Source organism: Mustela putorius, unplaced genomic scaffold (genome assembly GCF_011764305.1).
Source record: "Mustela putorius furo isolate JIRA1106 unplaced genomic scaffold, ASM1176430v1.1 tig00000508_pilon_pilon_pilon, whole genome shotgun sequence".
Classification (NCBI taxonomy): domain Eukaryota; kingdom Metazoa; phylum Chordata; class Mammalia; order Carnivora; family Mustelidae; genus Mustela; species Mustela putorius.
In genome coordinates, this window is record NW_025421402.1 from 18,851,466 (window position 1) to 18,879,085 (window position 27,620).

A 27,620-nucleotide genomic window follows, 5' to 3' on the forward strand; every position below is an offset into this window, starting at 1 on the left:
GGGATCAAGGAGTGCATTTGTGATCAGCACTGGGTGATGTAAGGAATGGCTCAATCAGTCGCTATACGGTACACCTGAAGCTAATATAACACTGTATGTTATTAATACTGGAATTAAAATAAAAAAATAAAATAAACTTACCTATAAAGAAACTTCTAAAAAATGGGAAACGTTGTCATTGGAGAAGTCTAAAAATAGATTATGAGACTGCTTTCCTAGTCTTGCTACTTTCATGCTATGATTCATGTGCCGGATAGGGTTCCTAAAGCAGTTACTTTACAACAATATTACATCAGAACAGCATCCGGCTATAAGCTAAGTATTTCAAAGCTCATTTTTTTTAAAAGACTTTATTTATTTGAGAGAGAGCGAGCGTGCACGCAGCAGTGAGGGGGAAGAGAAGAGGAAAAGGGAGCAGCAGACGCCCTGCTCAAAGGGAGCCCAATGCAGGGCTCAATCCCAGGACCCTGACTTGAGCCAAAGTCAAAGATAGATGTTTCACCCACTGAGCCACCCAGGCATCCCTTAAAAGCTCATGTTTTAACTGGGGGTTCCCATCCCATTTCCTGTACAACCTAAACTAAAAAAATGGCACTTCCAAGTACATGAGACATTTCTGCTTAGTTTTGAATCTTTTACTTTGGCGGTGTGGGGGTGGGTGTGTGCGAACCTTTATTGAACGGTGAACTTCCTTTAAAATCAATTTTCATACCCTTAGCCAATTTCCTTTTATTTATCTAGTTTTTTAAAGATTTTATTTATTTGACAGAGATCACAAGCAGGCAGAGAGGCAGGCAGAGAGAGAGGGAAGCAGGCTCCCTGCTGAGCAGAGAGCCAGATGCGGGGCTTGATCCCAGGACCCTGAGATCAGGACCTGAGCCAAGGCAGAGGCTTTAACCCACTGAGCCACCCAGGTGCCCTGCCAATTTCCTTTTAAATTCACAGAAACTCAAGGACTACGTTGAAGATTTGAGTCTTTGCAGAAGTTTGCCAGCTTAAAATATTTCATCAGTCCACCTCATTTGATGAGCGTTCATTCAAGTTTTTTACCACATCTTGAATTATACTTGTTCTTTACATTAAAATATTTCATAAGCTGATCTCTAACCAACGTATATGACTTGAAAAGAAATAAAAACAGGCAAGATGAATAAATAGTAACAAAAAGCAACTACTTCCTCACTGATTAGTCATTTGACTTTTCAACCCTGAACTTTACACCTGTCACTGAAGATGACCATCGTGATCTAGAGGAATTGATAACATACGCACCAACTGTTGTTCTTATCCTGAATAAGTTCAACGTTTTGCCTGAATGTGTAAAACCACTCACTGACTTGGACTTCAACATGTAAAATGTAACTACACCTCCTTCTAGAAAGAATTTTTTCCCCAGAAGAGATCAGATTACACTAGTATAAAAAAACTCTTCAGTCTCTCACTTGTTAAATGATATAATCATTGAAACATAGAGAAAACACATTTTAATGCAATCATCAAAAATTACAGTTTTCTTTTTTAGGGGTATTTCCAGTGAATGAATTATTCCACCAACAAAAGCTCAAATAAGAAATTCAACTTCTGTTTTCCATAGTTCTTTTTAATTCCCAATATATCTTATTTCGATCTGCTTCTGAACAGCCTGTCCCCATAAACTGAGTGTGTTTCTCATAGAAGAATAACCTGAAGCTAGAAAGGAAATTGAATCCTGAAGTGAGCAATTAATTTGGCAATATTTGCTTTTTCCAATATGACTATATCAAGATCAAAAACCAAATGAGAAGCTGGAATTATTAAGTGTTAGGAAAAGGATGACTTAATTTAATCTCCATGGTCTAATAAAATATCTTATTAGCACAGAAGCACATCCATTTCCATTCTTCTGAGACAAGAAAAAAAAACAAACAAACAGAAAATGTACTTGTTTCTGTAAGGAGAAGGAACCTCTAGAACTTATGACTTGTAAATAATTTAAAAACTTCAACAAATCTTACCTGGCTCTCCTTGGCCAGGCAAAGAACCCATCATTTACTAACCCAAAGTAAAAAATAACTAAAGAATAGAGAAGCTGCTTCCTAATTTCTTATGCTTCGGAATTATTAATCTACTTCTAAGGAAGTGGGAAAATAAATTTCATATTAGCATTTTCTTTTCAGCACCTAAAAATATATAACTATCTAAAATGAGGCCATCCCAATTCAGGAAACAGAGCTTCTTTCAAACCACTATCACTAAATCATACTAGATCTTAAAGGCCCTTTTAGTTCTATTTTTTTCTTAATTTTATTTACTTATTTGATAGAGAGAGAGAGAGAACACAAGCAGGCAGAGTGGCAGGCAGAGGAAGAGAGAGAAGCAGGCTCCCTGCCAAGCAAGGAGCCTGATGCAGGCAGACAGGACAGGATTCCAGACCTAGCTGGGATCATGACCCGAGCCGAAGGCAGCCGCTTAACCGACTGAGCCACTCAGGAGTCCCAAGGGCCCTTTTAGTTCTGGAATTCTAACGATCCCTGTTGTTAAATAAGTGACCTCTCGTATCACATAACAAAGTATGCCCTAATAGACAATTCACAAAATGACAGAACTGAAAGTTCTAAAAAGCTCTAAAAAGCTTATAAAAATAAACATGCTCCCTTTGGCCAAAAACCTAAGAAATCTTTAGACCCACCTTAACAAAAGCAACAAAACAAAACAATCCATATAAACAATGAAATTTAATTGCCTGATTCCATGTTCTATTTTCTTTTAAAGGACTAAAGGCAATAATATATTATATTAGAAAAAAACTGCATCCTTTATAATTGTTTCCTACAATGCCATGTTACCTGTGTATCCAAAGCAGCAGAAAGAGATGAGCATGCTAACAGGGTAAGGGTACACCATTATGATATATGGGTGAAGGTATGTAAACAATGCTAGCTATTTTGGTACTTTCTGCATATTCTAAATCAACACTATTATTTAACCCATTCTAATATTCAACTAGTCTCTGTGAGAAAGAAAACTTTCTTCATATTTAAATTCTTCAAATACCAGCTTAACTTTGTTATTACCTGCTGTTTTAAAAAAAAAATACAGATAAAGCCTGACAATAATCTTACTATCACATGAGAACCATTATTCACTTATCAGTAAAGCAAAAGTCAAGGGAACTGATAACACAGAATGACAACATACGTAAATGGGCATTTCTGTTTAACATGGATAGGAATGAACCGGACAAATTTTTAGAGTAATCTGGCAACTGAAACCAGCATTTAAAATGTCAATTTCTATTATTCGGCAATTCCAATCCTGGAAATGTACATATAGAAATACCAATATCCTGGGCACCTGGGTGGCTCAGTTGGTTAAGCATCTGCCTTCACCTCAGGTTGTGATCTTGGAGTCCCAGGATCGAGTCCCACATCAGGCTTCCTGCTCAGTGAGGAGTCTGCTTGTTCTCTCTCTCTCTCAAAAAATTAAATATCTTTAAAAAACAAACAAACAAACAAACCAATATCCTACATAAAGACATGCAGAAGGATGCTTATTTGGAGCATTTTCTTATAGCAAAAATTTTGGATACGATCTAAGTGTTCATTGACAGGGAAATAGTAAAATATAGCCTTGTAGAGTCTTCATTGGAACACTGCACAGCCTTTAGAAAGAATGCTACAGAGTTGCATATACAAACTGGGAAAGATATATAATTCAGTACACATACACACACACACACACACAGAGTTCCAGAATACATATTTTTTTTTAAAGATTTTATTTATTTATTTGACAGAGAGATATCACAAGCAGGCAGAGAGGCAGGCAGAGAGAGAGGGAAGCAGGCTCCCTGCTGAGCAGAGAGCCAGATGCGGGGCTCGATCCCAGGACCCTGAGATCATGACCTAAGCCGAAGGCAGCGGCTTAACCCACTGAGCCACCCAGGTGCCCCCCCCCCAGAATGCTTATTTTTTAAGAGTGAGATAATAAAAATTAAAAAATAAATGCCCAAGCAACAGGTCTGTGTGTTGACAAAGCAGAAAGTCTCAGAGGATTCTCACCATAGCAGCACAACAGAACTTTCTTTGATGATGGAAGTGTTCTGTATCTGTGCTATCCAGGAAGGTACCCACTAGGCATATGTAGTCAATGAGCACTTGAAAAGTAGCTAGTATGACTAAGGAACTGAATTTTTACTTTTATTTTCTATGAAACATAAATTTAAATTACCACATATGACTAGTGGCTACCACACTAAACAGCATGACGCTGAAGTTTTAACACCTAGAAGGTAGGGTATGAGTAGCCAAAAGGTGGTTTCATGTCTGATTTTAAAAAAAAAAAAGCAATGCGATAATGAGTAACTATGTCTCTCTTGACCTTCTCTTCTGGGCAGTTTATATGTGAGACATAGGTTCACACGGTACAAAGAAACATGACCTGTGTTCGAAAGACTGTTTCTGGTCTTCTTTTCAAGGGAGAAATATGGGCACGGCACACATTTTAGGATTCAAGGATTCATTGAATCAAAGGATTCAATGATTCCTTTGCATAAGGAAGGTTCATTTAGGGTCTCTATAGCTCCAAGTGGTATTATCATAGCAGTCATCAAAAATTACTTGCTGTCTTATAATTCCAGGATTGTCCCTTTAAGTAAAATCAAATAATGCCTAAGGAATACCAATCTAAGATTACCCCTCCCTTCTGGAATACTGCAATGGCCCCCCACTGGTCATTCTGCTTCCACATTCTCCCACCACTCCCATCCATTCTTTCTTTGCTGACATAAAAATGTCTCCAAAATATTAACTGGTTATCCTATTTCTCAGCTCAAATTCCGTTTTTACAGATTGCCACTGCTAACTCTAGCAAGTTTCAAGCTCCATCACCATTGTTACTGCCTGAGTTCTCTTTACTTCTGAAGGTCTGCAACTGACTTCTAGAAACATCTCCCAAACAATCACCTACCTCCAGCTTTGAACTACCCAACCTATTCTTTTCACAGCCACCAAATCTATCTGTCCACAACTCAAATCTTGAAATGCTATGCTTTCGTTTAAAACCATCCATGGCGGGGCACCTGGGTGGCTCAGTCGTTAAGTGTCTGCCTTCAGCTCAGGTCATAATCCCGGGATCCTGGAATCAAGCCCCACACTGGGCTCCCTGCTCAGCAAGAAGCCTGCTTCTCCCTCTCCCAGTCTCACTGCTTGTATTCCCTCTCTCACCGTCTGTCAAATAAATAAATAAAATCTTTTTTAAAAAATAAAAAATAAACATCAGTGGTTACCCTCTGCCAAATAAAAAATAATTTTTTTTTTAAACCATTAATGGCTACCCTCTGCGGATAGCAGAGGTTCCTAGTAAACTGCAAACAGGTTACAGGTTGAACCAAGATATTAACCCTCTCATCTTTTAAGACAGCCAGGTAGGGCCTGGGGCTACTGGAAAGCAGGTCACTGCCCACCATGAGTAGCTTTAGCTATTTTGTATGACCAATCTCTCCATGGCCGTATTAACTGACATAATTTTTTTAAAATATACAGACTTTTTTTTTAATATTTTATTTATTAGACAGACACAAGCAGGCAGAGAAGCAGGCAGAGAGAGAGGGAGAAGCAGGTTCCCTGCTGAGCAGAGAACCCGATGCAGGGCTCGATCCCAGGACCCTGAGATCATGACCTGAGCAGAGGCTTAACCCACTGAGCCACCTGGGTGCCCGTAACTGACACAATTTTTATTATGTTAAAAACATAACCTTGTGCTCGCTTCGGCAGCACATATACTAAAAACATAACCTAAAATTTACCATCTTAACCATTTTTAAGTGTACAGTTCAGTAGTGCAAAGTATATTCACACTGTTGTGAAACAGATTTCTAGAACTTTTTAATCTTGCAAATATGAAACTCTATACCCACCAAATAAGTCCCCTTTAGTTCTTCCTCCGAAGTCCTAGTAACTCCATTCTAGTTCCCATTTCTATGAATTTAATTACTTTAGTGGAATCATACAGCATGTGTCTTTCTGTGACTAATATATATCATAGCAGTGTCCTCGAGATTCATTCCCATTGTAGCATATTGTAGGAGTCCCTTCCTTGGTAAGGTTGAATAATATTCCACTCTGTGTGTGCGTGTATGAGTGTGTGTTTATCCATTCATTCAACATAAACATTTGGATTACTTCTACTCCTTGGGTTTTGTGAGTAGTGCTCCTATGAACATAGGTGTGCAAATATCTCTGAGACACTGCTTTCAACTCTTTTGGATATATACCCAGAAATGAGATTGCTGGATTATACAGTAATTCCATCTTTTTTTGAGGAAATTCCATAATGTTTTCCATAGCAGTGGGATCATTTTAAAATTCCACCAACAGTGTAGAGCTCCAATTTCTCCACATCCCTGCCAACAGTTGTTATTTTTTTTTTTTTTAATGATAGCCATCCTAATGGATGTGATCGCTCATTATGATTCCGATTGGCATCTCTCTTATGATTACTGATACCGAGCATCTATTCATGCTTATTGACCACTTATATGAAATCTTTGGAAAAATGTCTATTCAAGTCCTTTGCCCAGTTTTTAATCAGTTTACTGTTGAGCTACAGTTCTTTATATACTGAGGACACTAATCCCTTATCAGATACATGATTTGCAAATGTTTCCCCCCATTTCATAGGTTGCCTTTTTACTCTTGATCCCATCCTTTGAGTCATGTTTTAAATGTTTTAAAGTTTGATATAGTCCCATTTGTCTGTTTTTGCTTTCGTTCCCTGTGCCTTCTGTGTTATATCCAACCAGAAGTCATTATGAAGTTCCAATGTCATGCAGCCTTCCCCTATGTTTTCCTCTAAGTATTTACAGTTTTAGGTGTTTATGTCTGTAATCCATTTCCAGTTAATTTTTGTATTTGGTCTAAGACAAAGGTCCAACTTCATTCTTTCGTGTTTGGATATGCAGTCTTCCGAATACCATTTGTTGAAGAAACTGTCCTTTTCCCTACTGAGTGATCTTGGTACCCTTGCCAAAGATCATCTGACCATATATGCAAGGGTTTATTTCCAGACTCTAGCCTACTGGTCTATTTGTCTTTATGCCAGTACCAGTGTGACTACCTTGAATTGCTGATTTTCATTATTGCAGTTTTTGTAACGTTTTGAAATCAAGAAGTATAAGCCCTCCAACTTTTTCCTTCTTTTTCAAAACTGCTTTCACTATTCGGATACCAAGTATTTTTTTTTTATGTGTGCTATAATGGAAAAAGAAAAAAAAAAGATTGGGAACGACTGAGCCCTATAGAAGACAGCCTTCGAACTTTTTATTTATATATATCCCAAAAGGTTTTCAATGGTATGTATCCCTTGTACGAAAGATGTAATTTCTTAAATACAATAAACATGGTATTTTAATATAAATGTATACCATCCTTCTAAATGTATTCAGTGGATTCTATATACTATAGGAAAATTATGACACACAGCAATGTCTGTTAAAAAATGATGTTCTCTAAAAGTAATTTTTTTCTCCTTAAATTCTTATTTCCATTCCATTTCCTCCAAAGTGCTATTCTAATGTAATATTATTTTTATTATTAATCCAAAAATTTCTCTGCAGAAACATGAACTGAGAAAAGTGTTCTTGTGGTAAGACTCCACATATTAGAATTTTTCTTCTTGACTTATTGCAATTATTATTAAAAGTTGATAACTGAGAAAAACAACACACACATATCACAAATTTTGATGATGGACATAAAAACAAAAATTATTAGGAAATGTCTCAGAGAGATGGATGGGGGAGTTCACGGTGCCTTGATTAAAGGGGAAATTTTTTTTTTAAACACCCTGAAGCAACTTACTATGATAATATTCAGAATATGTGAAAGATGAGTCTTTAGTGAAATGGGAAAAGGGCAGGTAGAAAACTAGGTACTTTCATAAGAGTACATGGAAATTAATTTATTTTAAACTGTTTCCAATTAACCCTTGGGCAAATTTCCATGTAACTCCAAAGTATTAACTTCCATCTGACGACCCTGTACTGTGTAAAATTTAAGTTCCCGACAATCTCTGCAGCTTCGTCCCTCACCATACCCTACTCTCCCACAATTTGCTACTTGCAGCTTTCTGAACCCCATCCTGTTTCACATCCCTTACTTGACCATTTTCTCTCCATCTGATGGGATAAGACTTGGTAAAGCTGATGCTTCCTCTCCAACAACTTCCCTGAATCCCCTGTACAGCATGAACTAACACTCCTTCATTCTCCACCTCTCATGTGCCAAATTACAGGACAACACCTGTAACACTCCTGTTACATGCTTATTTCCTTTATTGACAGGAAGCTCCTTGAGGAGAGGAACCTATTTTATTCACCCTTTAAGACCACTTTGTTCTTAGTACATGGAAGTACTCAACAAACACTAGCTCTATGAAGGAATTAAAGACTATGTTATGTCTCAGTTTCCTCATTGACAAATTTTATCAGCGAGAGCCTCTTCCAATCTTAAATTGCTAACAAAATCCATTCACTCCACAAATTTTCTGAAACTCCTATAAACGTTCCCCCGGTAGGATCTCAAACAAGAGAAAGTTTTTCACAAAGCATAAAAAATGGGCATTTTATGTCCTTTGTAATATCCCATCGTGTAAAGTAATCCCATGATTTCAGGTGATCCTAAAAAGCACACTCTGCTCAGTGACTGTATAAAAACACGACTTTAATTGATGACTCCAACATAACTCCCTGCATGCTTTATCTTCTCTTTCTGGTAAGAGGTGAGAAGGAAAGCTGCCTTACTTTTTTAGTATGTCACTAGGAAATTATTTTCTTATCAAGTAAATTAGGAGATCCACAATACTGTAATACCCATTACCTCCAAATATTCTGATTCTCCCTCTCTGTACATGCATTTCTTTCTCTGCCCAACTTGATTTTAAATATCACAAAGTTCTGGTCTAAAAATCCAGTCTCACTGGAAATTATGCCACTGTAGTTTACGTGAGGACCCCTACTATTACCCATCTCTGAAATTTCAAAGTATGAAACCAAATGTTTTGTCTGAAATAGCATCTGAGTAGAAACAAGTATTAATAGTTATCACTAGTGTAAACATTCAAAAATAGTGAGGTTCTAGACCTCTTTTAAAGCCATAGAAGAGGGACACTTGGGTGGCTCGGTAAGTTAAGCATCTGCCTTCAGTTCAGGTCATGATCCCAGTGTCCTGGGATCAAGTCCTGCCTCGGGCTCCTTGCTCAGCAGGGAACCTGCTTCTCCCTCCGCCTGCTGTTCCCCCTGCTTGTGTGCACACTCTCTCTCTCTGACCAATTTAAAAAAAAAAAAAAATCTTTAAAGCCACAGAAGATAGTCTCATTTCTCAATTGAAGATACAAAGTAACAAAGTCATTCTGTTATTCTCCGACAATTCAAACATGGAAGAGAGCAGTACTGAGTTCTGGGTGCCCAGGTGCCAGTTATCATTAGGTCTATGCCAGCTGTCCACATTGAAATAATCAAAACAACTAATAAGCCTTCAAGATTATCATTATTGTTGTTCTGGTTTTACATATCCCCTATAAATGAGCTGGCATAAGAAATTAAAACTATATAAGCTAGGAAGATAAAAAGATCTCATGACTCCTTTCCCAATAATCATTTATAACACTAATAAATGTGAAGCAAAGCAAGGTCAAACACCATCAATAGGTTAAGGCAGGTCCTACATGAGTAGTTCAGTTTCTCTTAATGAAGAGCCCTTTACAAATTCTATTATTTTTCTTTGTTTGTTTTTTAATAAAACAAGACACGCAATGATTATGGGAATCTATAGCACTAGTCATCCCTAGAATTCCAAATACATTATTAAGAGTAGGACAAGATATTTTGATGATCTTTATTAGTAAATTAAAGCACTGTTTTAACTGTAAAATATTGGTTTGGCAAAGGGGCTCACTGGTTAAGCTCTTTCTCCATTTATTTTCCACATGAATTGATGAAAGCCCCAATAATACCAATATACACAAACCTAAGAATTTGATTTGAAAGGATAATAAATTAAATCACACTTGTAAGCCTGTAAGCACATACAGCAAATTAATCCAGATGCTTAGGGGTATGACTATACACCCCCAACTGCCTGGATCGAGTTCATATCCTTAGACTAGCCTTCACTGTGTGACCTTGGACAAGTATTCAACCTGTATGTGCCTAAATTTTGGCACCTCTAATTGTGCTATACAATATGGTAGGCACTAGCCGCAACTGGAACATTTTAATTAATTTAAGCTTAAATTAAGTAAAATTAAAAATTCAGTTCTTTGGTAGCACTTGCCACATTTCAAGGGCTCAAGAGTTACATGTGGCTAGAGGCTACCATACTGGACAACACAGACACAGGGACAAAAACAAGACAATATGACTCAGAGTAACAAATATGATTGGGGGGGGCAGGAATGACTACATTAGATTTAGTGATCAGAAAAGGCCTCCAGGAGGTGTTGACAGCTGAGATGAGACTTGACCAACAAGACGTGTCTAGAATGCAGATCTGCATACAGCCTCCAAAGCAGAGGCAAGAGCAAGGGCACAGGCCTCCAGCACAAATGAGCCTGACTGGTTTAACCACAACAAAGCGTGCCTGAAGCACAAGAGGTAAGCGGAGAGTAAAATGGGGTGCAAGAAGCGGCAGGAGGCAGGGCCTCATGGGCCTTATAAACAATGTAAGACCTTCAGATTTTATATTAAGTGCAATTAAAAGCTATAGAGTTATAAAGGGGCATGTCATGATCTAAATTGTCTTTAAAAGCTCACTCTGGCTGCTTTTGGAAAATAATTACAAGAAGCCAAGCGCGGAAGCAGGAAGTTCTGTGACAAGACGGGCGCCGCTGCCCAGATGGAAGAAGAGCAGGGGAGTGGCAGAGAGATCGAGAAAATGTGTTGTTTCCTCTACATCCCCTGTCCACCGTCCTGGATCCACCATCCTTCACAACCTGGCCCCTTGAAAAACTCAACTTCTTTGTTTTAGCTCCTCAGTGGCCTGTAAATATGCCTTGTGCCTCCACCAGTCCACAGAAACTGCCCTAAGGTCCCAGCCACCTGCATCTTCCCCAAAGCAATGGGCACTCGTGCATTCTCACCTTAGCCGACCTCAGCTCAGCTGCAACTGCTGACGACGCTCTGCCGCTTCGTCACATCCTCTGCTCCCCGTGCTCCCTGGCACGGCTCTCACCTGGTTTTCCTCCCTTTCTCCGTCTTCTTCTCATTAACCTCTACATGACTCATAAACAGCAGCTCCTCTAAGGGTTCATCTTCAGTACTTGGTTCGCTTCACTGCATACACCATCTTGGAGACTGAACCGACCCTTCCAGCCGGTAATCCTCAAACTAACATGGCTGGCCCGGGGTCTAACTTTTAGACCTCTAGATTGTGTTTGACTGCACTCCCTCCCTTGGACATACCAGAAACATTTCACATCCAAAGCCTACCTCCTTCATTCTCTCCCATTAAACATCCTCGCCCAGGCCAAAGGCATTCTCAGCAATTTCCGTCATCAGCTACGCCCCCACCACCGGATGGATCTTCACCAGGTCCTGCAGACTCTACCTCCTGAATGGCTTCCCACTCCTATCTCTTCCTCTCAAGTCCTGCGGAGGTGATTTTAGTTCAAGCTCACCAGGCTTCTTGGGATTTTTGGCACAACCTCCCACCAATCTCCCTGCTTTCCATCTTGCCACACTGCCACCAAGGCACAGAACAGGTATCCAAAAACGTGGCTGACTGCGAGTACAAACCTGACCATGTCCTTTCTCTGCTGGAAGTCTTTCACGCGTCCCACTACTTCCGTAGGTCTCTCCTGAGCAAACAAACCCCTTACCACCTTACAGCCTCATCTCCCCACACCCCCGTCTTCAGGCAGGCAGCTCTTCTTAGCTCCCTTCCTCTGCACATCCTATGACCCCTCCCCTACACATCTAACCATTACTTCGAAGGTGGGCTTCCGTATGACCACTTCAGGGAGGGTCCGCTAGTGCCAATACCTACATGTGCATGTATGGATATATAGACACATGAGTATCAATCACACCGATGGCTGTTAATTTTTGTCCCGGTAAACCACAGCTCCTAGAGGGCAGAGACCGCCCCCCTGACTTGCTCTGCAGCACTACTGACCGGCACAGAGTAAATATGCACCGATCCCTCCGATTTGGTATCTTCTACATTTAAGAAACGGGAAGGAGTTTACTTACTGGGCCTTTTCTCACCATTCCAGTATAGCACAAAATGACCAAAATGACAGCGCGGTACTACAAAACCAAACGTGCTTCAGGTGGGAAACACGAAGAAACCAATAAACACAAATGGGAGAAACGTGGGCAATTCTGAGAAGCTATGCAGGATCTAAGAAACCCACTTGGGACTTCATACCACCTGGACCAGGGCTTACTTAACACTCCTCGGTGATAACGACAGGGGGGAGGCGTCTCTTCGCAGTCCAGGAAATTAACTTTTCCCGGCCGTGTGGCTGTAATTTTCGTTCCCACTGTCGAGTCGCCCTCACCTCCTGGCAGGTTTTCCTTCTCTGGGAGACGCTTACTCACCACCTCAGGAGTCACTCACTTGTCAATCAGACATTGATGCTCTACATCTGAATGGTGGGGGAAGGGGCCGGAAGAAGGGAGACCGGGCGACGAGGAACACTTTCAGGAGGGAGGGTGGCAGAAGGCCCCAGGGACGGAGGAGAGGGCGCGGGGTTGAGGCAGCAGCGGGGGAGAGCGCTGACAGCTGGCAAGGCACGGGGCGGAGGACGCGATCGCCGAGCAAGCCGTGCGGCACCCGGAACGGTGGAGGGAGGAGGAGCTGGAGAGGGCACTCGGACAGGAGGCTGGGGAGGAGGGCGAGGGCAGTGGGGTCGGCAGAAGCGACAGGGCGCAGTTCTGGCCAGAGGGCGAAGGTTCAGGAGAGAGCTGGGCGAGAGGAAGACAACACCGACGCCGCCGAGGCGGACGGAGCTGGAGGACGAGGAGGTGCAGGGGATCATCGCGGTGCGAAGAGGGAAGAGCTGGGGCAACCAGGCGCCCTGAAGGCAGCGGCAGCGGGGCGGCCGGGAGACCCGAACCCGCGAGGGAGAGGGCGAAGGGGGAGCCGAGGGGCACTTACTGGGGTCCCTCCGCACGGCGCCGCTGGGGGTCTCCTCCCGCAGATGAGGGAAGAGGAAGTCCCGGGCGGCCTGGAGGTCCTGGAAGTAGCAGAACTGGACAATGGAGCAAGCCATGGCTCCGGGAACCCCGCTCGGGCACCCACCGCACCTCACCACGCCCTGCCCCCCGAGACCCCACGGCTTCCACGGCCGAGTCCGCACTGCTTTAGCCGCGCAGGGGCGGGGAAACCAAACCGGAAGCTGTCAGCGCGCTCGGGCCCGCCGTCTCGGAGCGCTGCGCAGGCGCGGGACGGCCCAGGCGCCGGGGGCGGGGGGAGGGGGGGGGCTGGCGAGGTCCGAGTCACGTGACCGGCGGCTGCCGGAGAACCGACGTCGACGTGGACCCTGCCTGCCGGGTTTCGTCCGGGCTCTGCGCCGACACCCGGGAACGAACCCTTTTATTTGTTATGGCTTTAAGCCAGAGATGACCTAATTGGACGTTGTGCCCGCCAGCCTTTGAGTCATTTAACCAATCTTATTGAGGTCCTACTGTTGGCACGATCCTGATATTCCAGAGAAGAATCCCTGTGCAGCTCAGCGCAGGCCGGAGGGGGACGGTCCACCACCCAAGCCTCCGAGTTTGAAGAGCTCGCTTTCTCTTTTGCGAATCAGCCCCGTGAAGATTAACGTTTAAATGCTCCTCCTGCAAATTCCCGTAGTACTATGCACGGCCTAATACAGTGACGTTGTATTACAGACTTTTAAGTTTTGGACACCCACTTGGTTTTTCATTCATTGTAACGTTCATCCGTCCATTCAGCAAATACTTGTTGCGGGTCTTCTCTGTGCCAACCACGCGAAGCGCTGGGTATGAAGCAGAGAATAAAAGGGATGAAATACTTGTTCCACGGGGCTAAAATTTTAGTGGCAGATAGGTATTGAGCAATTAATGACTCAACCATTTAACTGAAATCGTGACAATGCTAGGAAGGGGAGAAGGACTAAGCGGTTGGACAGAACATGACAGGGGACCCTTACATAGTGGTTGTCTCCTTAGTCTTGTTGGGGTGGGTGTGGAGGGTTGCCGAATCAGGAGCAGACTTTGTTGTGTAAACTCTTGGAGGTTGGGATCTCATTTAGCTCCTCTTTGTATCAACAGTGTCTAGCATAGGACCGGCAGGTAGTGCTTAATAAATATTTACTGAAGGAATAAGTGGAGTGGAATGTCTGCACAAAGTAGAGTAGCCCACTTTTATTACATGGCACTTTATATTTTTTTAAGTATTGTTCTGACCATTGTTTGGGGTAGTCACAGTGCCATCCTGATAGAGTGTGGCTTATCTCACTTTTTTTTTTTTTTAAGATTTTATTTATCTATTTGACAGAGAGAGAGATCATAAGTAGGCAGAGGCAAGCAGAGAGAGATGAGGAAGCAGGCTCCCTGCCGAGCAGAGAGCCGGATGCGGGGCTCGATTCCAGGACCCTGAGATCATGACCTGAGCTGAAGGCAGAGGCTTTAAACCACTGAGCCACCTAGGCGCCCCACTCTCACTTTTTTTTTTTAAATAAAGAAATTAACCTAAATGTTGTTGAGAAGACTCTTGAAGTTCATTTATGTAATTTTTTCCTAAAAAACAAAAAGGAATGATTTTAATGTTAGCACAAAGCACCATAGACACTCACATACTTCCCAAAACCCAAAACAGAAAACTAATGTGGTCATCCACTTTATATGACGGAAAATGGGATGGAAATTAATTGAAGGCATATAGATGTAGTCCAGAACATTCATGTCTGTTAGGCCTGTGTACACAGTCCTAAAAATACAAATATAACTTGGTGCCCAGGATCCTACTCCATTAATTCCTCTTTCTGGAGTAGAATGATTGTCACAAAATTAGCTACTCTATGTTATCAGCTAAATAAGAATCAGTTCTCACCTATAAAATACATGGGTGGGTTAGATGTGCTATAAGTTTCCTTAAGCATCAGAGACCTGTAATTCTAGGACGCAAGCGTGAAGAAAAGGCAAACTTTCAATGCTTCCATTTTTCCATCTGAAAAAAAAAAATGGAATGTTTCTTCAGATCATCCTGTCCTGGTGATTAAAGCCCCCAAATATGGCACCAATACCAACCTAGAATAAATTTTAAATTTATATTCCTAGATTTGCAGGATGAATAAAGAACACGTGATACTTTTTGGAAGGATACAGTGTCATTCCTTGAAAACCATTCAAGTTCCTATTCAGGTAAATACATTTTGTGGAAGTAACTGCCTTTGGCTGCTTCAGCTGGCCTTTGTTCTTCCCTGAGGCATTCATATATCTCCTGTGTCGTAGCCATTGAATTTCATTATTGCTGGGTTTCAATGGCGAAGTCCCTGACTTCCTTCCAAGTGGTATTGAAAAGGCTCATTCATGAATGTTTTGAGGGACTTCAGATACCCTTCACAGAAATTACAACACATTCATGAACTGAACTCTTTCCCCAGGAAGTTGTAAAGCTGCAGGGGGAGGCCTCTGGAGTTCTGCTGCCATGGTTTCTGTGAGTGTGGGAGGATTGTGTTAGACAGGGAACATCACTAACCACACAGTCACAAGGAAGCACATTGCAGAAAATGTGCAGGCTTTACACATCCCAGAATAGACTGTGTCTTTCTGAGGTATGAGTTCGGGAGCTAGGAAAAGCACCGCAATAATCCAGATTCTGTGACCAAAATCATCACAGGAGGGTACTAACACGAGTTCTCCAGAATCCATGATTGTGAGTTAGAGCGCTGGTAACTGTGGTTAAAAGGGAGAGAGATGCCTCCTGAACATGGTCGGCAGCAGGTCCCTGCCCGTCTTTAATGACACCCTGAAGTTGAAGGTACTGAGATACAGGATGGAAGGAGAAGTGTGAAAGAAAGAACGAACAATGGTCTTAGAGTTAGGAGATTGTGGGTCAATCTCGGCCCACTAATAAGTCATATGAACTTGGGCAATTCATGTCACCTTCCAGGGCCTTGGTCTCTTCATCTGTAAAATGAAGAGAAGGACTCTGAAATCTGTCTCAGAGATGCGTAGTTTTGGTAGGAAACTGGGAAGGAAAAGGTCTCAGGGTTCGAGCGCCTTAAAAGGAGGGATCTCTGTAGATACCCCAGTAAGAGGCATGGGTGGACAGGAGTGACCACAAAGGCACTGAGCGTCTCTAAGTGCGAGAAAGGAGAGGGGAAAAAGAGGACAGAGGGACACTGAAACTTTACCTCATGGTTTTACAGAAGGTCACCCTCGAATTGAGGTCTGAATTGAAGTGTGAGCAAAAGCAAGGCCTGTATACAACTAGGCTTTATCCAGCAAACATCTGCAGAGGATAATCTAATTTATTATTAAGAGGCAATGTGGTAAACACAGCGAGGTGATAAGGACGAGCCCTTCGGAGAGTCACTACCCAACCGGGAAACAAACTACAAAGGATTCTAACGAAAAGCAGAGTGTGATGAGGGTTGTGGGTGACTTTCGGTTCTCATACAGGGCTGTGGGAGAAAAAAGGGAAATCAGTTTTGATGGGTAAGCTTGTCCAGTGGAAAAGGAGTGGTAAGGAAGAGGAACGAAAGCCAATAAATAGATTGTTCCAGATTACAGAGAACCTCAAAGCCCCAATACTACTATCTGAATTTTATTCTGCATACAAGATGTAGCCAATTGAAGATTTTTTTTAGAAGATAGAACAGGATGAGGCAGCAGCATGTGGCATAACGAAACACACAGACACCTCAAGATATCATTAAAATATTCTAAATGAGATGTAATGACAGTGGAAAGTCAGTCCCACTCTGGAGGCCAACTCAGTGGATTTTTAGTATATGATTAGATACGGGTAGTAGAGAGGGAAGATGAGAGTCAAGGTGACTGATGTTCAAGTGCATTGTGCAAAGAACTATGGAGATGGCAATGTCATGTCAGCAACCAAAAGAGAGAATGTCAAAGGAGGAATGGATTTGGGCCAACAGGAATTGGATGAATTCTGTATTGTATGAATTCAGCATGGGTTGTGTTAAATTTGAGGTGCCTATGGAAGAAGTAGGTTTAAAAAAATTTTTTTTATACAGAAGTTAGAAATATGGGATTAGAGAGGCCAGAGGTAGCCAATGGAAGAAGAGCTCTAGTAAAGGAGACTGGAAAAAAGCAAAGAAGTAAACATACATAGTAGGACCATGTCACAAAGGCCAAGGGAAGCAGAAGAAAATTTCATGACCAGGTGAATCGATTGTGTTGAGTTCAATAAAGAATTGAAAGGGAGTAAAAGACAAGAAGAGGTGATTGCATTTACTAGGTAGAAAGTCACAACTGATTATCCAGTTTATGGAATACCAAAGTCTGTTTCCTTGGCAGAAAATATGTTACCTGACTTCAGAGATAGCTTATTTTCCTAACAGCCACAGGGGCTAGTTACGGCATCTTTTTCTTTTTAACTCTGGCTAAAGGAGAAACTTTTTAGAGAGAAAAAGAAGTGTTTCTTTTTATTGGCATTTAGCAATTAGGGAAAAAAGAACTAACTTCACTAAACTTTCAGTGTTTTACTGCTTGCTTGAATGTAATAAAATATATTTATATTTTTCATATTTTCTAATATTTACATTGGACCCAAATCTATAATGCCATAGAGAAGATATTAGCATACTTAGTTTAAAAAATATAGGTATGATGGTGCTTATAAATCTTTATCTTTATGTGTGTGTCATTCATAACTTTTTTTAGCTAAAACTGGCACATAAGGGTAGTTTCAGGTGTACAACATGATGGTTCAATATTTATGTATATTACGCAAAGATCATCACAAGTCTAGTTACTATCTGTCACGATACATAGTTACAATTATTTTCTTGTGATGAGACCTTTTGAGATCGACACCCTTAGCAACTTTCAAATAAGCAACACAGTCTTATTAACTATAGTGACCATGCTGTATATTACAAGCCCCGACTTACTTATTTTAGGAGTAGAAGTTTTATCTTTTGATCTCCTTCACCCATTTCGCCCAAACTCCACACATCTCCCCCCACCCCCCCATCTCTGGCAACCACCAATCTGCTGTTATCTTTCTGAGAGCTCGGTTTCGTTTTGTTTTGTTTTCATTCCAAGTATAAGTTTCCGTCTTCTTGACCTTACTACATTTACGACTTGTCACCAGCTTTTTTTTTTTTTTTAAAGATTTTATTTATTTGACAGATAGATCACAAGTAGTTAGAGCAGCAGGCAGAGAGAGAGAGGGAAGCAAGCTCCCCGCTGAGCAGACATCCCGATGTGGGGCTCGATTCCAGCACCCTGGGATCACGACCTGAGCCGAAGGCAGAGGCTTAACCCGCTGAGCCACCCAGGCGCCCCGACTTGCCACCATCTTTAAAACAATGAGAGTGGGTGTTTGTGGAAGAGATAACCCATTCCCTTTCTCACCTTTACTGAGAGAACGCTCTATTATGGGGGCAACTAAGTGCCTGGATTTAAAAACAAATCTTTCTGGTTCCCCAATCTGGTCGTCAGACTCCCCAGTCTCTGGATTCTGAGAGTATCCATACGACTGAGTTCTGACCCATGAGATGGAGCACAGACTGTTGGAATTGTTGGAAGGAATTTCCAGCAAGTTTACTTTAAAGAAGAACAGACAACTGAGAAAAACGCTTTTGATCTTTCCTCCCTCTTTTCTGTTTCTTTCATAGAATGTGGCATCATGGTTGTAGCTCCAGCATCCATTTTAGACAAATGAAGTGACAGAGCATGAGGACAGGAGCTTGGGTCTCCTTTGTTTTGTGAAGCTGCCATGTCATGCTTGGACAGCCACATCTAGATTTCTTTTACATGAGAAAATAAATCTTTATGTGTTTCAGCTACTGTTATTTTGGGTTTTCTGTTACTGCAGCAGAACCTGATCCTGACACAGCATGACCTAAATAACCAAGAGGAACTGTTTGTGAAGGAAGCTTGGTCTGTTCCATAGGTCGTTTCAATAAAAATATTTTCATTTATCTGATATTTTTTTTCTCTAGAGTACTTCAGAAGAGATTAGACCAACCACCTGACATTTTGCGTTATTTAAATACTTTTGGTTTCCTTTGGATGTCAAAATATACCCCCGGTGACCAAATATTTCTTGTTTTCTTATTTTGCAAAACTGAAATCGATCCTGAAGAGGTTCTATGAAATAAAGAAATATCCCCAGGGTTGTCTAGTAGCTGAGTAAGAAGTTTCAACCAGTGATTTTCATAAGGGAAATCGAGGGCAGATCAACAAAAGGGCAAATTGTCGGAAGGAGTTCTATGTAAACCTGGGACTTCAAGTTCAGAAAGCCATCACACTGGGATCTGTGAACTCTTCATAGCCGAGGCTGACATCTTTCTTCACCGGACTTTGCCAACTCTGACTCATCCTGTCCTTCCAGGTTTCCCAAACTCTACCTTCCACAAAGCTGCAGCCTCCCTTTTCTTTCCCCCTTGGATCACTTTGGATCTGGATATTTTATTAGCTTTTTCTCAGCTTTCTCCTCTCCTCTAGTTCCTTCTTCAAAGTCACTCTTATTCCAGACTCCTTTCTTTCTGTTAATAGTGTTTATTCTTCTGCTGGTGGATCATTTAATAACAAAAAGGCTAAAAATATTCTTGGGGCGCCTGGCTGGCTCAGTCAGTAGAACATGTGACTCCTTTGAGCTCAGTTTGCACGTGGGGGTAGAGATTACTTAATACGTAAGTGCTTTTAAAAATTAAAAAAAAACAGGGACGCCTGACGGGTTCAGTCGGTTAAGCGTCTGCCTTTGGCTCAGGTCATGATCCCGGGGTCCTGGGATAGAGCCCTGCACTGGGCTCCCCACTCAGCGGGAAGCCTGCTTCTCCTTCTCCCACTCCCCTGCTTATGTTCCCTCTCTCTCTCTGTCCAATAAATCAATAAATAAAATCTTTTAAAAAATTAAAAAAATAAAATCAGGACGCCTTGGTAACCCAGTTGGTTAGGCATCTGACTCTTGATTTCAGCTCAGGTCATGATCTCATGGTCGTGAGATCCAGCCCCATATTGGAGTCCTCACTCAGCAGCGTGTCTACTGGAGAGTCTCTGTCTCTGTCTCTGTCTCTCTCTGCCCCCCACCCCGCACTCATGCAGTCTCTCTCAAATTAATTAATTAACTAAAAATACAATACAATAAAAATATCCCTTAGCTCCCCCTATTCATCAGCCAGCCACCAAGTTCTATTGATGTAACCTCCAAAAATGTCCCTCGGATTGAGCCCCTCTTTTCCATCCTGATCTCCATCTCCTTATTCCAGACCTTCACGACCACTTACCTGAGCTATTTTTAGAGCTTGAGGATCCCTCTTGCTGCTGACTCTGATGTCTTCCCTCAATCATCGTACACGTTGCTGCCCGAATTGTCTTCCTGACACTGTGATTTGGTAAATCTTCCAATAACTCTTGCATTTCCTCTTTAATTTGTTCATTCATTTAAGGGCTCTCTTGGAGGCTCACTAGGTGCTATGAATAATCAGGGACCCTGTGGACATAAATATAAATAAGACCCAGTACTGGTGGAGGTTACTGGAGACGGGGGTGGAGGGGGGCGCTCCTGAGTGGCTCAGTTGGTCATATTCCTGGGGTCCTGGGATTGAGCCCATGGGCTCCCTCTCAGTGGAGAGCCAGCTTCTCCCTCTCCCCGCCCCCTACCCTGCTTGTGCTCTCCCTCTTGCTATCTCTCTCTCTCTCAAATAAATAAATAAAATCTTTTAAAAAAATGCTACAAAGGTGGAGAGGAGGGGAAATAGCACAACTTTGGGATTCAGAAAAGGCTTTTTGTAGTAATAGCTGAATTGAGTCTTGAGAGCAGAATAGGTTTTAGCTGGCTGATGACAGTGGAAGGGAGAAGGGAGGAAATTAACCCGAACAAAGGAAATATCAGTAAAAGCTTGGGAGCAGCAATAACTTGCATGTACAGGAAACACAAGCAGCTGTTTCTAGAACATGAAGGGTGACACCACGGTCAAGGGGGAGCACAGAGTGTTGGCCTATGTGAACTTGAACGTCCTCAGATTTTATTTCCTGCAGAAATTAAGGGTTAGTCGATATTGCTTGGCTTGCTTAAAAGTGAGAAAAGTCTCTTTTTTTCATCTTCTTCATTAATACCACTTTTCACATCTTGCCGGCAGTCTAAAGGCCTGTGGGGAGAGGACAGGATTTTGTAGGCTGGCTAGCTTCTCATGACGTGCTTGACCATTCCCACTGGAGGCTGAGTTTAGGTTGAACGTTGGCTTTGTGTTCCTCTTTGGTAAAAGTTCCCCAGACTATGAGAGTCTATAGTTGAGGAACTTTCCCTTATGGGCTCAGTGGAGCACTCCCCTCTTTCTGGGCTTTTCAGTTCTCCTCCTCACACTGACTGGCATTAGGTGACCCAGTGTCTCATTTTTCTTGATGTAGTTTTATTCCCTTAGATGTGGTCCCTGAGAATACTCCTGCCAGCAGCCACTGATTTGATTGATTTTTGACTCCTCTTTCAAATCTTTTTACAAATCCAGTCCTTACCACTATCCTAACTAGTTGAATCTTTTGTTCTCAACCATACTCTATTCTTCTCTTTCTTGCACAAAAGTGTTACCTGGAAGGTTTGAGCCTTTCAGGACTATAGACCTGTACAGAGGTATGCTGGAACATTCTAGAATAGTTAAGTTACTGAGCACCTGCTATATGTTGCTTCTCTACCTGGTACACTTTGAAATCCCTTAAAATCCAGCTCACCTATCACCTCGTTGGTGAAAGACCTGACTTTGATAGGCAAAATCAGTCACTTTGAACCCCATTAGCTTTTTATTTATGTATTTGTTCAAAAACTATAGTAACTTGTATTATGGTTAACTGTTTGCATTTCTGTCTCCCCCACTAGATGGTGATGTCCTCAAGGACAGGGATTATGACCTGTTTACCTTTGTGACATTCATGTATTCACTTATTCGATACATTAAAGAAAAATACCTACCAGGTATCAGGAGCTAAACATACACGCAACTCTTACCCAGTACACACAGAAACACATGTCTGTACTAACAGATAATAAATTCCAATGAAAGAAAATAAACAGGGAACTATAACTCCATTTTGAAAGTGCAATGTTGAACATACAAAGGAGCACATAAAAAGGGCATCTCATTTTGAGGATCAGAGAGGGCTTCCTGGAGGAAGCATCATCGAAGCTGAGGTCAGAAAAATTGAGTAGGTGTTATTATATAAAGTGGATGGTGGATAGAATGGAAACAAGGAAGACAAAGTATTCTGAGACACACAAGAAATAGCTCAAAACCCAGAAGGGAGAAGACATAGGGATGTAGAGGTTGAATTCCCTTAGCCTGTCTAGATCGAAAAGAAAAGCATTAAGATAAATAAAGCTGGAGATGCAAAGGGGGCAAAATCATGTTAGGACTCAGGGATAGGTACTAGGATTTATTCAGATGTGTCCTTCTCCAGTGCAAAGTACTTGACAAACAGTTAATTGACTAATGAATGTCTGCGGAAGAGAGGGAGAGAGCTGTAGGAAGAGAGAGAGTACTGGAATGGTCCAGTACTCCAGTGGCTGGGAGGCCAATGACAGGAAAGGCAGATCCTGCCTGCCCTCAAGGCTGCAGAAAGACAAGACATACCTGTGAATATGTGTCAATAAACAAGTCCCTTGGATTAAATGCCAGAATGGCAAACTTGGTTAACTCTGGAGAGATCGCTGTCGCCCGGACCTGTCAGGGAAGCCTGTATCAAGACGGTGGGATCTGAACTTCATCTGTAGGATGAGTATGGTTTCAACAAGAAGAAAAGACAAAAGGACATTTTGAGTTTTACCACATGGAGGTGAGGACATGGCGAGGCAAAGTGAAGGAGGAAAAGAATCCCTTTAAAACTTTTCTTGGTTCCTGTTCCTATCAACTTCCGTTTAATGAAGAGGTGTTTTGAGGACATCGACAAGTTTGCTGAGAGGTCCCACCACATAGGGCATGGGAGTCTGTCGAGAAAGACCTTTTCATGGAATCAGAGCCCAAGAGACTCACCTTCATACACTTGACCCCAAGTGCATATACTTTTTGGTATGGCTATGTGTTCTGAAAAAAAGGAAGCACAGTGGTACAAAAATATGTTCAGTGGTAATTGTTCAGTTAAAATAAATACTGTTTTCCAAACAGGATCAATTTGCTTTACAAAAGCAACCAACATCCTACAAATTTCAAGCAATCTAGAACATGCTAGAAACAATCAAAGAACATTCTAGAACAACAAGTCTGTGGATAGTTTCTCAGAGCCTGTGTAGTGGAATTTGACTTCTACTGTCTTGGCTAAGTCTTCTATTACATGTGCTGGCATTTTTGCCTATCGTCTTGTAAACACATTCCAGCTGTAGCTTGCAAATCACAGTTGGGTATCTTTGAATTTTTATTTTTCCAATTTTAGCAAGTGAAATAATTTCCTCTAAATGTAATGGTTCATATTTTATGAAATTAAAATGTGTTTTCTCCTCATATATTTTCTTTTAAGCTTTAAAAATTTTCAGCACTCTTTTTCAGTCTTTGCTATTGTTTGCAACACTCCCAAATTTAGAATAATCCCCTAAATTTTCTTATTGAGCTTTTTTTTTTACCCTCCTCTCTTAGAAAATCCTTATATATGTTTATTTATAGACTATGACTTAAAAGTGTGGGTTCACTGTGGAATCTCAAAATATACTTGTAGACACATATCCTGACCAGATTTATTATTTCCTTGCACATCCTTCTTTAACAGGCCAGCCTTACTGTTATATGTTGCTTTATGATAATTTTAGCAGTTTAAAATCCTCCTTTCCAAGTTGATTTGAATCAATATTGCAAATAAGGTTTCATAAAATATGATCATGATTGAGATGAAAATGAATTTTTTAACCATTAGTTAACATTTACTAACAGTGGTGTGAGGGACTCATACTGCCTCCTACCAGCTGGCCAGAGCTGATTAGTAACATTTCAAGAAATTTGTAAACTATTTGCTTTCAGCTTTGTGTCTTAAAATCTGTCACAGTTAGAATATCTACACCAGAGAAATCAGCAAACCCTACAACAAACTGGGATTTACTCTTTCTAGCCTTACCAAAACCACTTGTTAAATATTTACAAGCATATGACCCAGGTAATTTAAGGATTTTATTTATATTTTTGACAGAGAGAGAGAGATAGAGAGTACACAAGCATTGGGGGGGGGGGCAGCAGGCTAAGGGAGAAGCAGGCCCTGCTTCTCAGATAAGAAGGTAATCTGGTGTTCTCCAGAGAAATAAGAGATAGATAGATAGATAGATAGATAGATATAGATGATAGATTTTTTAATTTAATTTAAAATATTTTTTTAACATACAATGTTTTATTAGCCCCAGGGGTACAAGTCTATGAATCACCAGGTTTACACTTCACAACACTCCCCATAGCATATACCTTCCCCAATGTCCATAACCAACCATCCTCTCCCTCTCCCCTCCCCCCAGCAACCCTCAGTTGGTTTTGTGAGATTAAGAGTCTCTTATGGTTTGTCTCCCTCCCGATCCCATCTTGTTTCATTTGTTCCTTTCCTACCCCCCAAGCCCCCCACATTGCCTCTCAACTTCCTCATATCAGGGAGATCATATGATAGTTGTCTTTCTCTGATCGACTTATTTTGCTAAGCATGATACCCTCTAGTTCCATCCACATCATTGCAAATGGCAAGATTTCATTTCTTTTGATGGCTGCATAGTATTCCATTGTATACATATACCACATCTTCTTCATCCATTCATCTGTTGATGGACATCTAGGTTCTTTCCATAGTTTGGCTATTGTGGACATGGCTGCTATAAACATTCAGGTGCACTTGCCCCTTTGGATCACTACATTTGTTAGATGAGAGATTTTTTAAAAAGATTTTACCTATTTATCAGAGAGAGAGAGAGAGCAAGTATAAGCAGGGAGACCAGCAGGCAAAGGGAGAAGCAGGTCCTCCATAGAGCAGGGAGCCAGATGTGGGGCTGGATCCCAGGACACTGGAATCATGGCCCGAGCCAAAGGCAGATGTTTAATCAACTGAGTCACCCAGGGGACCTGATCCAGGTAATTTTGTAAAATAGATTTTAACTTGTGTTTTCTTAGTACAGAGCTTTTGAAAATGTCTCAAATAGAATTTCATGATCATGTGACATTTATTTTTATATAAAATTGGTCCCATTCTACCCATATCTTAGCTCCCGGGTCAGCTTCACATGAATGCATAAGATGTCGTCTGTCTAGAGCACAGGCTTGCTATCGTCAGAGCATCTTAAGTGTGAGTTCTAACACCACTTCTGTTTAGTGGCGTAAGCTGCCAGATGACTCTAACATCTCCTGTAACATGGGTGTAAACCACTTAGCAGTTTCTAGCTGACACAGACTATATTTTACTGAATCCAAGATGTCATTGCTTAAAAGATGGACCATTATTTGGGGCACCTGGGTGACAAGGAGAGATTTTGTTAGGAGGCTCCATCTATTGTGGAAATAGCAGTTGGGAGGATTCTGAATGAATACAAAAGAGATCCTGTTGGAATTATTTGATTACTCTCTTCTCCAAGCACTACTATACTTTTAGTTTGTTTTTAAACTTTTGGAACAATGTACACTTTTTCTTCTTCTTTTTTTTTTTTTTACATTTTCTTTTTAAAAAAATGCAGATAGCACATGACATTTAAAGGAATTCATCCATTGACAGTAGCTTCTTGATCTATAGTTTACTCTGGTCTGCTGGCCAATATATAAAAAAATCACAAGTGATGCTTATTACCGATGACTTCTTTCTTTTTGTTTAAGATTTATTTATTCATTTTTGAGAAAGAGTACATGTATGGGGTGGGCAGAGGGAGAGGGAGAGAGAAACTTTATCAGATTCCTTGCTGGGCTAGGAGCCTGAGATCATGGCCTGACTGAAACCAAGAGCCTGACAACCAAGTTCACCACCCAGGGTCCCCACTGATGATTTATTTCTTAATAATCATGGCTTTCTTTTTCTGATGAGTTGCTTCTGAACTTCACAGGTTAATGAAACTAAAACACATTTGAAAACTTTCTGTGTGAGCCATGTCTTCTTAATAGAAAAACAGCAACATAGAACTACATATTTGGTTGTCTTTCTCGCCAGTTAGGTTACTTATATCTTAGTGGGAAAAGTGCTATTGTTTTGATATGTCTGCCAGCTACTTACAAGGCGAAACTTAATTATGACGTGGTAGGGGACCAATGATCAGGGATTCTGTAAACTACGCATTCACTAACCTCAAAATACAAACAGCCAGCAGATGATTTATGGTGGCTTACGAGCGACAGTGTAAATGGCAAAAATGCAGCAAGACAACTAAAAAAATCAACTTAAAAAATCAAACATCAAAGCAAACTGAAATGTTGAATCCATTTTGAAAACCACTGATTCTGAACAAACATGGTGTTTGAGAAGACAAAGGGTCAGATAATCATTTGTAAGCAGGATAATAAATCATTTCTTGTTGCAGAATTTGAAAAACCAACACCATGACTTTTAGATTATCCAGCAGCTTCCTTTGCAGCCAGTAATTTTTAAAATATAGCTCCCAAACGGTTTTGCTCTTCCCATCAAATGCTTAAAAGGTGATGATTTATACAAAAAAGGAGTAAAAGCAAGGAGTCTTTTTTATGGAGTTTATGCTTGGCGTAACTAGAAGTCTCACACATCAAATGCCCTTTCACCATAAAGATAAGGAAACATTTGCCGACCTTCATTCGATCAGAAAGGAGACTGTAGGGTCTGTATCATAACAGTCGATTTTTAAAATTACTGTCATTAATGTTGCTATGAAACGAATATAGATTTTATGTGCAGAAATGAGCCACCTACATTTTATTTTTAACAAGTAGTTATAATTTCATCTTACATTTTACTAATTTAGCCACATGCTATGAACCCTTGGGCATCTGCTGTCATTCTATTTCCATTTAGCTATTCTGTTCCTCTCTCCCTCTGCCATGATTACTACATCTTCACACCCTGTGTCCTTTCTGAGTTCCTAACTCTGTATATGCAGCTATTCTTGCTAAATGATATTTCCTAAAACAACCTTACCTTTTGGAGAACAATATTTCTTGTAAGGTATGACACTAAGCTCGGTAAACCTGACAAAATCGATGTTGAGATTTTTTTTCTAAAGAAATTAAATTTCAAAAGTGCTGAGATGTTAAGCAATGAATAAAACAAAGGAATAAATAATTCACTAATGTATTAATAAATATTTCAGTGCTGAATGGAGTCCTGGTTAATGCATGTTAATATCTTAGTAAGTGAAATTCTTTGAATGTTTTATATGTTACAACTTCAACTCTTTGGTATTACTGGCCCATGGATCAATGGATAAAATATTTAACAAAAGTCAGTCATGAATATGAAAAGAACACTTCACGGATGTTTTAATAAATGAACTCAATAATAGTATAAGACATTCAAAGGC

General features: G+C 41.0%; 1 protein-coding gene across 4 annotated transcripts in view; it reads right to left on the reverse strand.

Annotated features, from left to right (window-relative positions):
* Positions 1-13,406, reverse strand: part of RAB3GAP2 (RAB3 GTPase activating non-catalytic protein subunit 2) — a 95,964-nt gene extending 82,558 nt beyond the window's left edge. For 2 of the 4 annotated variants that reach the window (XM_045081164.1, XM_004751455.3), the window contains exon 1: positions 13,137-13,406. In XM_045081164.1, coding sequence (XP_044937099.1) covers positions 13,137-13,251 — 115 coding nt within the window. In that variant the 5' untranslated portion in view covers positions 13,252-13,406. Of the gene's footprint in view, positions 1-11,115; positions 13,096-13,136 lie in introns of those variants that run through there. The other 2 variants (XM_004751456.3, XM_045081165.1) reach the window with 2 other exon arrangements.
* Positions 13,407-27,620: the final 14,214 nt, after the last annotated feature.